Consider the following 13,218-nt stretch of genomic DNA (forward strand, 5'->3'; position numbering starts at 1 on the left):
TCCTAACAGTTAGAACCAAAAACCTATTATTTTCAGAGTCCAGATCTCCTGGCTCCCTGCCTTGCATATGCATTCTTCAAGTAACACATTGCGTGCTCCTTTATTTCTTTTTCTGTTGATGTAGGGTGGGACTTCAGCACCGCAGCTAGGAGAAAATTATATAAATATACATCCATACCAAACCCGACACTGATGTGGCTGTCTCTATTCTATCTAATTGCATCTCTGACATAAAAATTTGGATGACTCAGAACTTCCTTCATCTTAACTGTGACAAGACTGAAGTCATGCTTATTGGTACCCCCCATCAACTTCGTAAAGCCAGTCCTGTAACCCTGTCTGTAGATGGCTCTGTACTTGAGCTCCAATCAAAATTGAAAAACCTTGGGGTTATATTCGATTCTGGCTTAACATTCGACCCACATGTACAGCATACTGTCAAAACATCTTTTTTTCACCTTAGAAATATCGCAAGACTACGCCCTATGCTATCATTAACTGTGGCTGAAAAGCTGATCAACATATTTGTATTCTCTCGAATTGACTACTGCAATGCTCTGCTCCCTGGGGTATCTAAATCTACTCTGAACAAGCTGCAGTATGTCCAAAATTCAGCAGCCAGAATCCTGACCAGATCTAGTGCAAGTGCTCACATTACTCCTATCCTGGAGTCCTTGCACTGGCTTCCGGTCAAATTCCGCGTAGACTTTAAAATCCTCATGCTCACCTACAAGGCTTTACATGGCTTGGCACCTCAATACCTGTCTGAACTTTTATCGCCCTACTCCCCACCTCGCAACCTCCGCTCTTCAAATTCTGCCCTCCTTACTGTCCCCCAAGCCCGTCTACATTGTATGGGCGACAGGGCCTTCTCCTGCTATGCCCCCAAGCTCTGGAACTCCTTGCCCAAGGATATTAGAGAGTCACCTTCTCTAAACTCCTTCAAATCCAGACTCAAAACCCTCCTTTTCAGAAAAGCCTTTACTTAACTGGTTCCATTCTTCACCCCTCTGCTCTTCTTAATACCATCTTCCACGGTCTCCTCTATTGTTATTGTTGTATTGTTGTAATTATAATTGTGTCCTGTCTTGTGAAATTTTCTTATTTATTGTTGTAGTCTTCTTATTTATTGTTATTGTCATCCTGTAAAGCGCTTTGAGAAGCCACCTTTAAAGGCGCTATATAAAATAAAGTTTATTATTATTATTATTATTATAATATTACTTCCCAAATAAATGATGATTAATATCTTCTTTAGTATAATCTAAAAAATGAACGGTTTACTAAGCTCAAAGCTGAAATAAATGTAAAAAATTTGGCTTGCATCATAGCAGTTGAGCAATAAAGCCTGTCCTAATTAAAGAGTACCCAAAGTTTGAAAGGACAACATAGAATAAGAATAAGAGAAACGGCAAAACGATTTTGTGTCATCTTCCCCATTCACACTATTTTATGTGCCATTTTTTTGCTTATTCACGTACTATTTTAATCAAAATAATATTAAGAAAGATCTGTATGTATTCAGATAGTATTATTATTGTTCATACTTACTCGTCAAAAGAGGATTGCTGAGATATTTGCAGATATACTTCTACGTTTGAAAAACGTGTCCAAAATGGTGACCAACGAATACTAGCAATGCATTGTGGTATATAACCGGAAAAAATGCTGGGTTCGATATTTTCTCAACGTATGCGTTTATTAATGTTGTCGATATTATGGTTGAAATTTAACATTGATAATACATCGCGGCTATGTGCCCCCTGCTATGAGCTGATGTGCAATTTTAACGCATGCAGTTAGTAAGGATCGGTCACTGTTGTATGGTATTATATATAATGACATTATGGAATAGGATGGGGACAGGCCTGGCAACACGGGGGGAGGGGGGAATGTCGCCCCTTCAGTTTTGGGCAAAAAGATTTACCTAACTTAATTTGCGCCCTAAAAAAATAGTTGTACTTTGTCAATGGTCAGACAACACTAAATGACACGAACAGTCACTCAGTCTGTTTGATGGGCAGGAGGGCTATCCGTCCAGGAACTGCACATATCAGTGTCGTTATTGAGTGTCAACATTACGATCCTGTTTGCTCAGGTGGACCGATTCCTTGCAGTAGTTTATCATTATACTTAAAATCGTTATATAACTAGGACTAGTTATAACAGTCTGTGCTTTCTGTTGGTTTTACAACATTTTTTTCTTAACGATTCAGAATAAATAAAGCCACATGGATGAGGAAGGCGATCCTCTTCGAGGCGCTGGGAGAGGACTACACCAACCCCATGGGCAAAGGCGTCAACTTCAACAATGAAAGGCCGGGAGGGATCCGGATGCCGTAGGAGAGGAGCGGAGCTGAAGAGTCGTTTCAAGCACAGGAATGCCTGTTAGCCTCCGGATTCCATTTACCCCGACTAGGTCGGTTGCGAGTCAGAACCGAGATGGGTGCCACAACGGATCTAAAGTTCCGGATGAATCACCTGTAGAAGTTGCCAAAACCTAGAAAGCGTTGGATTTGCTTTAAATTGCGAGGCACAGGCCAATCATTGATAGCCGCGACCTTAGCTGAGTCCATCTCGACTCCAAGGGGAGAAATAATGTAGCCCAGAAAGTGAATCTTAGAAGCATGAAAAATGCATTTCTCAAGCTTGGCGTAGAGCTGGTTGTCGATGAGTCTGGAGAAGACCTCCTGGACGTGATGGACATGTTCCTGAGGGTCGGCGGAAAAAATGAGGATGTCGTCCAAGTATACCAAAACAAATTTTCCAATAATGTCCCTAAAGATGTCATTTATGAAGGATTGGAAGACCGCCGGGGCATTAGCGAGTCCAAAAGGCATCACCTGATATTCATAGTGGCCGTGCGTGGTCATAAAGGTCGTCTTCCACTTATCCCCTTCACGGATCCTGATTAAATCATAAGCCCCCCGTAGATCTAGTTTTGAGAAGATGGACGCTCCACGTAGGGACTCCAGAGCGGCTGGGATTAAAGGCAAGGGGTAGGGATGTTTGACTGTAATGGAGTTCAGGCCTCTGTAGTAAATACACGGCCTCAAGGAGCCGTCCTTCTTCCCTATGAAGAAAAACCCAGCACAGGCTGGGGACGAGGAGGGACGAATAAAACCAGAATTCAGGGCCTCCTTGATATAATCCTGCAGGGTTCATTCTCTGTGAGAGGGTAGATCCGTCCTTTGGGTGGGAGTGTTCCTGGAAGCAAATCTATTGCACAGTCGTAGGTGCGGTGAGGGGGAAGCGATAGAGCTTTCTGTTTGTCAAAGGCTTGCTTCAAATGTGCATATTGGGGGGGGGATAATAGAGTGCTCTTCCAAGGGGTTTACTGCAGCAACAACCTTGAGTGGAGGACGACAACAGTTGTCACAACAGGCATGGCTCCAGGCAATGATCTCATTCTTGGCCCAGGAGATGTGGGGATCATGCTTCTTGAGCCAGGGAAGGCCCAGGATCACAGGGTAAGCAGGGGAGTCCAGGAGAAGGAGTGAAATGTCCTCCATGTGAGTGGCACCAACAGTAAGGGATAGGGGAATGCTCTGCCAGGAAATGCGTCCAGGAGCGATCGGTGACCCATCCAACGTTTGAATGCAGATAGGGGGTGAAAGCGGAGCAAGAGGAATATCCCACTTCTTAGCAAAAGAGGCATCCATAAAATTCCCAGCTGCCCCTGAATCCACAAAAACCGAAAGGGGAAGGTGCGTGTCCATCCAAGAAATCTCAGCTGGGAATAAAGGCCCTGAAGAGGATTGTGAAAAAACAGCACTACTGACTCTAACAGTAGGCAGTGGGGGAGCTCGAGGTGGATGTGGGGGTCTCGAAGGACAAGTAGCAAGCAGGTGACCTGACGCAGAGCAGTACAGACACAGCCCCTCCTGACGGCACCTTTCCTTTTCCTCCAAGGACAGGGGTGCATGTGGCAGGGTGGGTGCCAAGAGGGGAGGACCCATGGGGCGCACAGGTCTGCTTCCTGGGTGTCTCTCCGCTCTCCGCAGCCGAATGCGAGTGTCCAATTCAACTACCGCAGCGATAGCCGCCTCTAGAGACCAGGTGGGTAAAGGCATGAGCACCAGGTGGTCCTTTAGATCCACCGAGAGACCCTTGGAGAAGAGGCAAACCAAAGCTTCAGGGTTCCAGGCAGACTCCGTGGCGAGGGCTTGGAATTCAGCCACATAATCTTGCAGTGGTCTGTCGCCCTGGCGAAGAGAGGAAAGCCGAAGGCAAGTCAAATCCGGGTTGCTTTGAGAAAAACGTGCCTGGAGATGGTCAGCAAAAAGCTGAAAGTCAGAGAACAGCTGATCTCCTCTAGCAAGGAATACTGCTGCCCAATCCAATGCTTTGCCTGTGAGCAAGGAAAGGGCGAATCCGATCTGCTCTCGAGAAGTAGAAAAACACTCAGGCTGCAGCTGAAAAGCCAGGGAGCACTGGGCAATAAAGCCCCTGCAGCCTGCAGGATTGCCATCATACTTCTCCGGGAGGACAAATGGTAAGGTTGAGGGAGTGGTGGGTGGGGCCGCGGGGGTTGGAGCAGGTGTTTGTAAAAAAGGCGTTATAGGAATCGGTGTGGGAGCCGGCGAAACAGGGGAAGAAAAAAGCCAGGCGACCTGGTTAGTGAGCAGTTGGAGAGAAGATTGAAAATACTACAGTATACCACAGGTGCTTGTGGTTGTAGGACAAATCAGTACAGTATTAAATATTTACTAACCCATTTGTGCTTTCCTGCACTAATCATACTGACACCACAACATCACTTTAAGTCAGAACAGGGCCTGACATGTATGTATGCTGTACTAGTGACAATTTCATTATGTAGTGATTACACATAAGATATTGTAAGTCACAGTACTGTATAAAACAACAGAATTATTTTTTAATTACCTACAGTGTTCAGAAATATTAGTGTATAAACAGTATTTAGAACATAATTTTATTTTTTTTTAATTATTAAAAATATGTTCCTGTCCTGTTCATGTTTTACATTTCCAGGAATCCTACATGGTGTTAAAAATAAGGTTTTCTAGAGGGAAAAAAAAACATGTTGCTGATTCTCCTGGAAAATGGCATTTCAAGATAAAATTTAAGAATATGAAAGAAACAGGTGGATTTTAACAGTTTGTGCATATATTCCATCCAACTCTTACTGAACATCCATCTGATTGAATAGTATTATTTAACGTTCAGTGTCATAACATTTCACTACTAACCTTATCAACTCCAGTGATACCACTTATGCCACCTATAAAATTATTTCCTTAGAAAAAGTAAAAACATTCATGGAAGACATTGTCATTTTCAATGTTCCATTTTGCAATAAAGCTGAAACAGCCAAATCAACCCTTGCAGACAACACTGAAAAGAATACAAGCTGTTTATTGGAAATGAAGCATAAAGTGAAAGAGAATCAGTTAGACAGGATGTACAGATGCAGCTATTTAGAATACACAAGATGTCAGGTGGTATACCGCAGTAGAGAATATATTTTGTTAATATTTTAATATTTTTTTCAAACTTTCTTATTCAGAACTGCACTGTGTTAAACAGCCAGGTGGTGAATTGAATTCTGGCAGTGACTGTGCCTGTGATTGTCAGACAAGTCAGTACAGTATTAGATGATTATTAACCTATTAGCGGTTTTCTGCACTAGTCATATTGTGTGCATACTGCACGAGTGACAATTTCATCAAATACCGCACAGCGGCTACATTGTTGAGACAGGGTGTTGCTAACACATTGCTACCAAAATTCGAAATGAGATGCACTACTGTTAGTTACAATACTGTATAATATTATTATAATGGCAATCCCTTGTTTTTTATAATTGTTTTTAATTGCATACAATACACAGAATTGTTATTCTGTACACGTATCAGGAATCCTTGATGTGATCTGTGCACTCACTGTTCAGTGGTTAATATCAGCTAAATGGTACAGAATGTTAGTTATGTAAAAATCCACATAGGTATAATCAGCATTTCCCCAACATACTGTACCCCAATATGTGCATAAACCCTTTTGTGGGTGAGCCTTGTCCAGTCTGTCTATTAATTATACAGACATTGAAGTGCAGAAGCTTAAGGAATGCTGAATGACTGCAAGAAAGTGAAAATTGCTAGTGTTCTCATGCATAAATTGTAAAAAAATATTAAATGAAACAAAAAGTTCAGTACTGGAATTGGCCAAAAAATAAAGCTTCTCCAAAACAAGTGACTGTGGTGACAGTGAGACACAATGGACAGTGGCCCTAATGGTTAAATATCTTGCAAGTAAAGCTGACAAACAATATTGAAAGTGAAACTTAAACAAAGTTTTGTTTTTAGCAGTCATTTCCTGATTGGTGCTGTTTCATATACATATATGTTCACTAACTGCAATGATCAAATCACATGGACTTTTCTTGCATGCAGATCAGACCATGGCTTTTCTTTGAAACTGGTAAGAAGAAAGAAGGATTTTATACCTAGTAGTGGTGGTAGTAGTACCAGTAGTAGTAGTGTAGCAACAGGGCTAAGCAAACATTGACTATAAACCAGAAAGTAAAATCCTAATAAGCATCATATAATATACCAGAATTAATGAGTATGTAAATATTTAAATGCTGCTGAAAATGTATTTTTGCTTCTTTATCAAACATGTATTTGTAATAATAGCTTAATTCTCAAATGTTATAATGGTTAAAATGTAAACATTGAAACTATACTGACCCAAAGTAGAATACTCAGCCAACCTGTTCTGAAAGTTGAAAAGTTCAGGAGATAAAGGATGTGGTTCAGTATCTCTGTAAAGGCTTTGAGATGAGCTTAGAATAATCGCCACAGCGTCTTCTCAGGTTTACATGCATTTCCACAGAATCTCCATGTGTCCCCCTGTTGGTGTTTTAGTGTTCATTCTGAAGAACTCTGCTGGGTTGACTATTAGTCTTTTGAACACACTCACTTCTCAGGTTACACAAAGATTCTGTTCCACAAGTTTTCATGCAGATTAAATTTTATACATACATGCAGGCATAAAGAATGCACAGGCTGTCAGGTGGTACTGTATACTGCAGTAAGTGCTAGTGTTTTTTATATCATTGAATGATCTGATGCTGAAGCACTACTCTGTAAAACTGCCAGGTGGTTGCCAGTCAAAACACTGCAGTATTATATTTTGTACGCGTTTGTGCTTCTCATCACTAATCGTACTGACACCTTGACACCACCGTCATCTCAGAACAGGGACTGACATGTATACAGTACATAGTGTACTAGTGACAATTTCATTTAATAATTTTTCTTTCTGCATTCATGCTGTACTTATACTATTTTGCATTGTTACCACAGAATAAAACTGATGCTTTTATAAATCAGTTATAAATTCTGATGATGAAGAAGATTATTGTTATTAACTTTATTTTATATAGTATCTTTAAAAGTGGCTTTTCATAGTGCTTAACGGTAATAAAAATACACAAGCGGAGGGGACAGCAGAAATAAAACAATTACAAGGGTTTGTTATGCAGAAGAAATCTAAAGAGGTAGACAAAGCGCTGATTAAATAAAAGCCTTTTTAAAGAAGATGATTTCTGAGTCTTGATTTGAAAGCACTCAGGGAAATTTGACTTTACGATTACCTTGGAGATTTAATTCCAGAGTTCTGGGGCATAGCAGGAGAAGTCCTTGTCACCCACAGAATTTACTGTAGATGGGCTTGTAGGTCAAAAAGGAGATCAGAATTACATCAATGAAGGTTCTGATGTGGGGAGAAAGAAGATAATATGTCAGACAGATACTGAGGTGTTAAGCCACATAGAGCATTAAAGGATGCTCTACATGGGATTTTGCAGTAGACACAAAACGTGATAGGAAGCCAGTTCAAACACTCCAGGATAGGAGTAATGTGATAATTTGCACAAGACCTTGTCAGGATTCGAGCTGATGAATTCTGGACATATTTAGATATTGGGATTTAGATACCCCAGTAAGTACAGCATTACAGTCATGAAGAAAATTAGACAAAAGAGCTAATCAGCTTTTCAGCTATAGTCCCTAGCAACATGAGATGTAGTCTGGTGACATTTCTGAGGTGGAAGAATTACGTTTTTACAATATTTTGCACATGTGGGCGAACTGTCAAGACTGGATCAAATATCACCCCCAACTTCTTCCATTTAGACTGAAATTCAAGTACAGTGTTGTCCACAGATAGGAATATTGATTTGTCTTTACAAATTTGATGGGAGGTGCCAAGAAGCATGACTTCAGTCTTGTAGCTGTTTAAATGAAGGACATTTTGAGTCACCCAGGTTTGTATGTCAGAGATGCAAGCAGACAGTTCAGAGACAGCTTCAGTGTCAGGTTTAGTATTTCAGCATACAAAATGATCATTTAGACTGTGTGATCTTAATAGCTGGCCAGCTGGGAACTAGTATATTTTGAATAGTAGGTGGCCCAGTATGAAGACTGAGGAAAATTGTATGTAATTACTGAGTTATTTTATTAATACAATTAGTTAATTGTAAAATTATTGAAATTTATTCAGTAAACTTAAATTATCAGCATCATACTAACCAAACAATTTTTTACATTACATTTAACACTTGTACTCTATTGGCATTTATCTGGTAAAAAGTGACCAGATTGTTTACCATAGCTATTGTTTTACTAAAATTATAACTATTGAACACTACTGTTGACCAGACATTACCATTGTGTTACTCAGTAAAGTAATGGGACTATAACATAGTGTTACTCCCACTTAATCAACACATATCATACAATATAATATACTATATGAAACATATAATAAAACTCTCAATGCTTGTTTATATTGATACGTAAAAAATATTGATTTTTGCTAAATAGAGATATTTGAGGATATTTCATGAGGATTATAGTTTTATTTAACTAGACTCTGGCATTTATCTAAATTTCCTAATGTGGTTTTCAAACATAAGGTCTTCTTAATCACTCAAAATAACTAGACACCAATCGATTAACAGTACTGTATGTAAAGATATGAAATATAAACACACATACAGGACATATGGATGGATTGTAATAAATGTCACAAAAGAGATGCTGATTGAATGTAACACACATCATTGTATTTCGATACAGAAATGGGTAATCTCAGTTCAACATCAGAATCAGAACCAGAACCAGAACCAGAATCAGAATCAGGTAAGAATCATCTTTCATACATAATCTACAGGAAAATAAAAATAAAACAAGAAGTTGGCTCAGTAGTCATAATATTATTTTTACTTTTCACTTTTCGCCATGGAGTTAACCATTCTTGATCCTTGTTTAATATCAACACACTTCTCCTATGTAGTGAAAGAAAGGGTTCTAATATAATTTAATTAAACAAAAGCACAAGAAAGCACTTTATACTATTCCTGTGATATGTTGCTATTTTATCAGAGATCACATGAAAAGCTGTTTGGAAAATTTGAGTGAGTGGGAGTAAAAAAGTAATATCTTTCATGGAGCACATTATGATTTTCAATGTTCTAGGTTTCGAAAAAGCTGAAAGTGCCCTTGAAGATTCTGTAACACTGAAAAGAAAACAAGCTGTTTCTTGGAAATGGAGCATGAAAGTGAAAGAGAATCAGATGGTGACAGTTAGACAGGATGTACAAATGCATCTATCTAAAACACAGGATGTGTCAGGTGGTATACTGAAGTAGAGAATATATTTTTGTAACTTTTTAATATAATTTTTTTAAAACTGATTCAGAACTACACTCAGTGTTAAACAGCCAGGTGGTGAATTGAATTCTGGCAGTGCCTGTGCCTGTGATTGTCAGACAAGTCAGTACAGTATTAGATGATTATTAACCTATTAGCGGTTTTCTGCACTAGTCATATTGTGTGCATACTGCACGAGTGACAATTTCATCAAATACCGCACAGTGGCTACATTGTTGAGACAGGGTGTTGCTAACACATTGCTACCAAAATTCGAAATGAGATGCACTACTGTTAGTTACAATACTGTATAATATTATAATGGCAGTCCCTTGTTTTATATAATTGTTTTTAATTGCATACAATACACAGAATTGTTATTGTGTACACTTATCAGGAAACCTTGATGCGGTCTGCGCACTGATTGTTCACTGGTTAATATCAGCTAAATGGTACAGAATGTTAGTTATGTCACAATCCACATGGGCATAATCAGAATTTCCCCAGCATATTGTACAACAATAAGTGTATAAAACCTTTTGTGGGTTAGCCATGTCCAGTCTGCCTATTAATTATACAGACATTGAAGTGCAGAAACTTTAGGAATGCTGAATGACTGCAAGAAAGTGAAAATTGCTAGTGTTCTTATGTATAAATTGTAAACAAATATGAAATGAAACAAAAAGTTCAGTACTGGAATTGGCCAAAAAAATAAAGCTTCTCCAAAACTAGTGACTGTGGTGACAGTGAGACACATAGGACAGTTCCCCTAAAGGTTAAACATCTTGCATGTAAATATGACATTCAATACTGAAAGTGAAAAATAAACAAAGTTTTGTTTTTAGCAATCATGTCCTGATTGGTGCTGTTTCCTATAAATATATTGTAATGTGGGCAATAATCACATCATCAATAAACGAGTGGTAATGGAAGTGCTCTTTTATTGATCAGAAAGACATATTTTTTCTTTATTTCTTTATTTCTCAGAACCGATTTCACAGTTAGATACAAATTCTAACAAATGATTAAACTAACATCATTTAGTGTAGAACTCCGGTCATCTTTCTGCTTCAGGCCCAGTGTTGGGTCCAGAATTGTTACTGTGTACACTTATCAGAAATCCTTGATGCGATCTGTGTACTCACTGTTCATAAGTTAATATCAGCTAAATGGTACAGAGTGTTAGTTACAGATGCAGCCATTCAAAGTGCGCGGTACAGACACGTACCGGAGATAATTGGCTACGGCGTCCCACATTTTGACACAAGATGACGCGGGGTTCCGCGGTACGTGATTGGTTGACCGACAGTTGCACTCGTGGTCCGTTGGTCTGTCGTAGAAAGATTTACAGTAAACGTCTTTACTGTGCCCGTTGTAGTATTGAATATTCATATGGAATTTTACCACTGAAGGGAAATCTTAGTGCCTGAGCATAAAAAGAATAGGAGCATACTGCAACGCGTGTGAAGGCCATAAACGATATTAATTTTGGAACATAAACATACAGTATATGGCTGGTCTCGGTACTTTAAAGAAAACATACACGAAACATGGTTTCATTATGACCAGAATCGGTCTTGAGATATTTTTAACTTGATTTACAGTATTTGAGAGGTATGTCTTGACACTGATACTACATAAATACTGCTCACGTATATGTTTCTAGGTTTAAATTATGCATTTCATACGGTCAAATTACTTTTGAGCAACTTATAAGAAGCACAAAACGGTATGCCCAGGGCGTTTTAGTTTTGTTTTGTGCTGGGACTCTGCTTTAACAATGTCGCCGTGGATTGATTAGAGATATCAAGTACATACAAGTCATTTTTTAAATGTTGTAGTTCGTCTTGTAAAAATGTTACGAGTACATCATCTATCAACAATTACACAGGTTCTGTTTCCATATTGCGGATTTTGGTTACGTAATATTATTTTCTAAATTTCACGTTGTGAATATATGATTTGGGCAAACAGAGCCGCAAAGAAGTACATTATGGGTTGTTGTTTTTCTTTTGCAGTTTTATCTAGAACAAGCGATGCTTAAACCTTTGTCTGATTCTTGTGAAACTATCCACACGACAGTTACAGTACCTAGGAGTTGACTTCAGTGATGTCACTGATTGGATGTTTCTAAAAATCCATCTTCTGTAAAACGTCTTCTCTAGTTGTCCTGGATACTGTATGTATTCGCTAATGAAGCTCTGTGTTCTGAGCCTGGTTCTCTACATTTCTGTATGAACCAGCTTAGAGGGCTAAAGACAGCTTGTGTTTAAATTGAGTGTAAGGTCATTTATGCTTCTAAAGTCATGGTCAGCATTTATTATTGTACTGTGCTGTAAACTTGTTCTGTGCCTAATTACATTATTTTATAGCTTTATCAAATCTGTACATTGTCTGTCGATAATGTTTCTGTAGTGCTTTTTCAGTACTCAGCATGTGACCGTGCCGGTGGCGCTGTGGGTTAGGTTCCTGACTCTTGTGTCACACGGTCTGTGATTGAATCCCATGGAATTATGACTTTATTTTTTAACAAACATTTCTTTGAAAAAATGAAACGTTTCCTTTGGTCAGAGATTAAATAAAACCTCACTCGCACCAAACAAATTTATATTTCTAAATATCACAACATGATCGAATTTAAGTCTTTTTAATAACAATGAATAGTCACCTATGCGTTACAAAATAAACATTTATATTGATTTGAATCGCGTTTTGATTTAAATCATAAACGCGTGTTTAAATATATGTGTTTAAAGGCGATATACTGTATAAAAGCGCTGATTCTTATGGAGTGTGTTCCGCCGGGGATTCAAAAAAAGTATTTTTTTAATCGCGTATCTAAGGAAAATTGCAGTATAACTTTGTTCATGCACAAACAGTGGCATGTTACATTATTAATTTGGGTGTCTCCTCTTGCCAGAAAGCTCTAAATTGCATTTTGAGTGCGGTTTTTGACTTTTCCTAAATTGCAACCCATAAATAAAGCTGATACAGTTTAGACTTACTGTATTCTAAACTGTATTACAGCAGCACATTGGACAATGCAACGTAAATTGCAAAAATGCACTTGGAATCTGTCCAAGCCCTACTACGAAAATTATTTAAACTGCGACACTTATCATTCATCTTTAAATAAACTTTATTTTATATAGCGTTTTAAGCGAATAGGTAATTAGATTGCTCATAAACCTCATCGCTTTTTCTACATAAACACAGCGTGATTGCTCTCTGAAAATGCTTTTTCTTTATATTTAGGCTCAGATTTCAACTATAGATCGTATTATTATAAACTTTCTTGGAAAAATGTATTTAATGTAAACCATGTTTGCTATTAATTCATTTAGGGCTAGAATACGTTCATTGTCTTCCAATCGAGTCGAGTTGACATTGGAAGCTTGCCATGCCCGGACTGTTACACCAAAGCATTAGCATGTTAAAGCGATTTTCATTGATTTATTTTAGTTAAAATTGTATATATCATCTTTAAAAGTGGAATCTCAAAGCAAAGTAAAGACCCAACACTGATTGTACCCATCTGTCA

General features: G+C 38.5%; 1 protein-coding gene and 1 gene segment (V, D, J or C); one reads left to right on the plus strand and one right to left on the minus strand.

Annotated features, from left to right (window-relative positions):
* Positions 1-13,218, minus strand: part of LOC148646937 (Ig kappa chain V region K29-213-like) — a 619,354-nt gene that overhangs the window by 557,810 nt on the left and 48,326 nt on the right.
* The window catches only part of LOC148646946 (interferon-induced protein 44-like), a 44,969-nt gene continuing 38,046 nt past the window's right edge, over positions 6,296-13,218 (plus strand). The window contains exons 1-2 of the mRNA XM_088608990.1: positions 6,296-6,441; positions 9,105-9,167. Of these exons, the coding sequence (XP_088465116.1) occupies positions 6,393-6,441; positions 9,105-9,167 (112 nt within the window). The 5' untranslated portion in view covers positions 6,296-6,392. The remainder of the gene's footprint in view (positions 6,442-9,104; positions 9,168-13,218) is intronic.

This window comes from Lepisosteus platostomus, chromosome 16, assembly GCF_059453375.1.
Source record: "Lepisosteus platostomus isolate fLepPlt1 chromosome 16, fLepPlt1.hap1, whole genome shotgun sequence".
In the NCBI taxonomy this organism is placed as follows: Eukaryota; Metazoa; Chordata; class Actinopteri; order Semionotiformes; family Lepisosteidae; genus Lepisosteus; species Lepisosteus platostomus.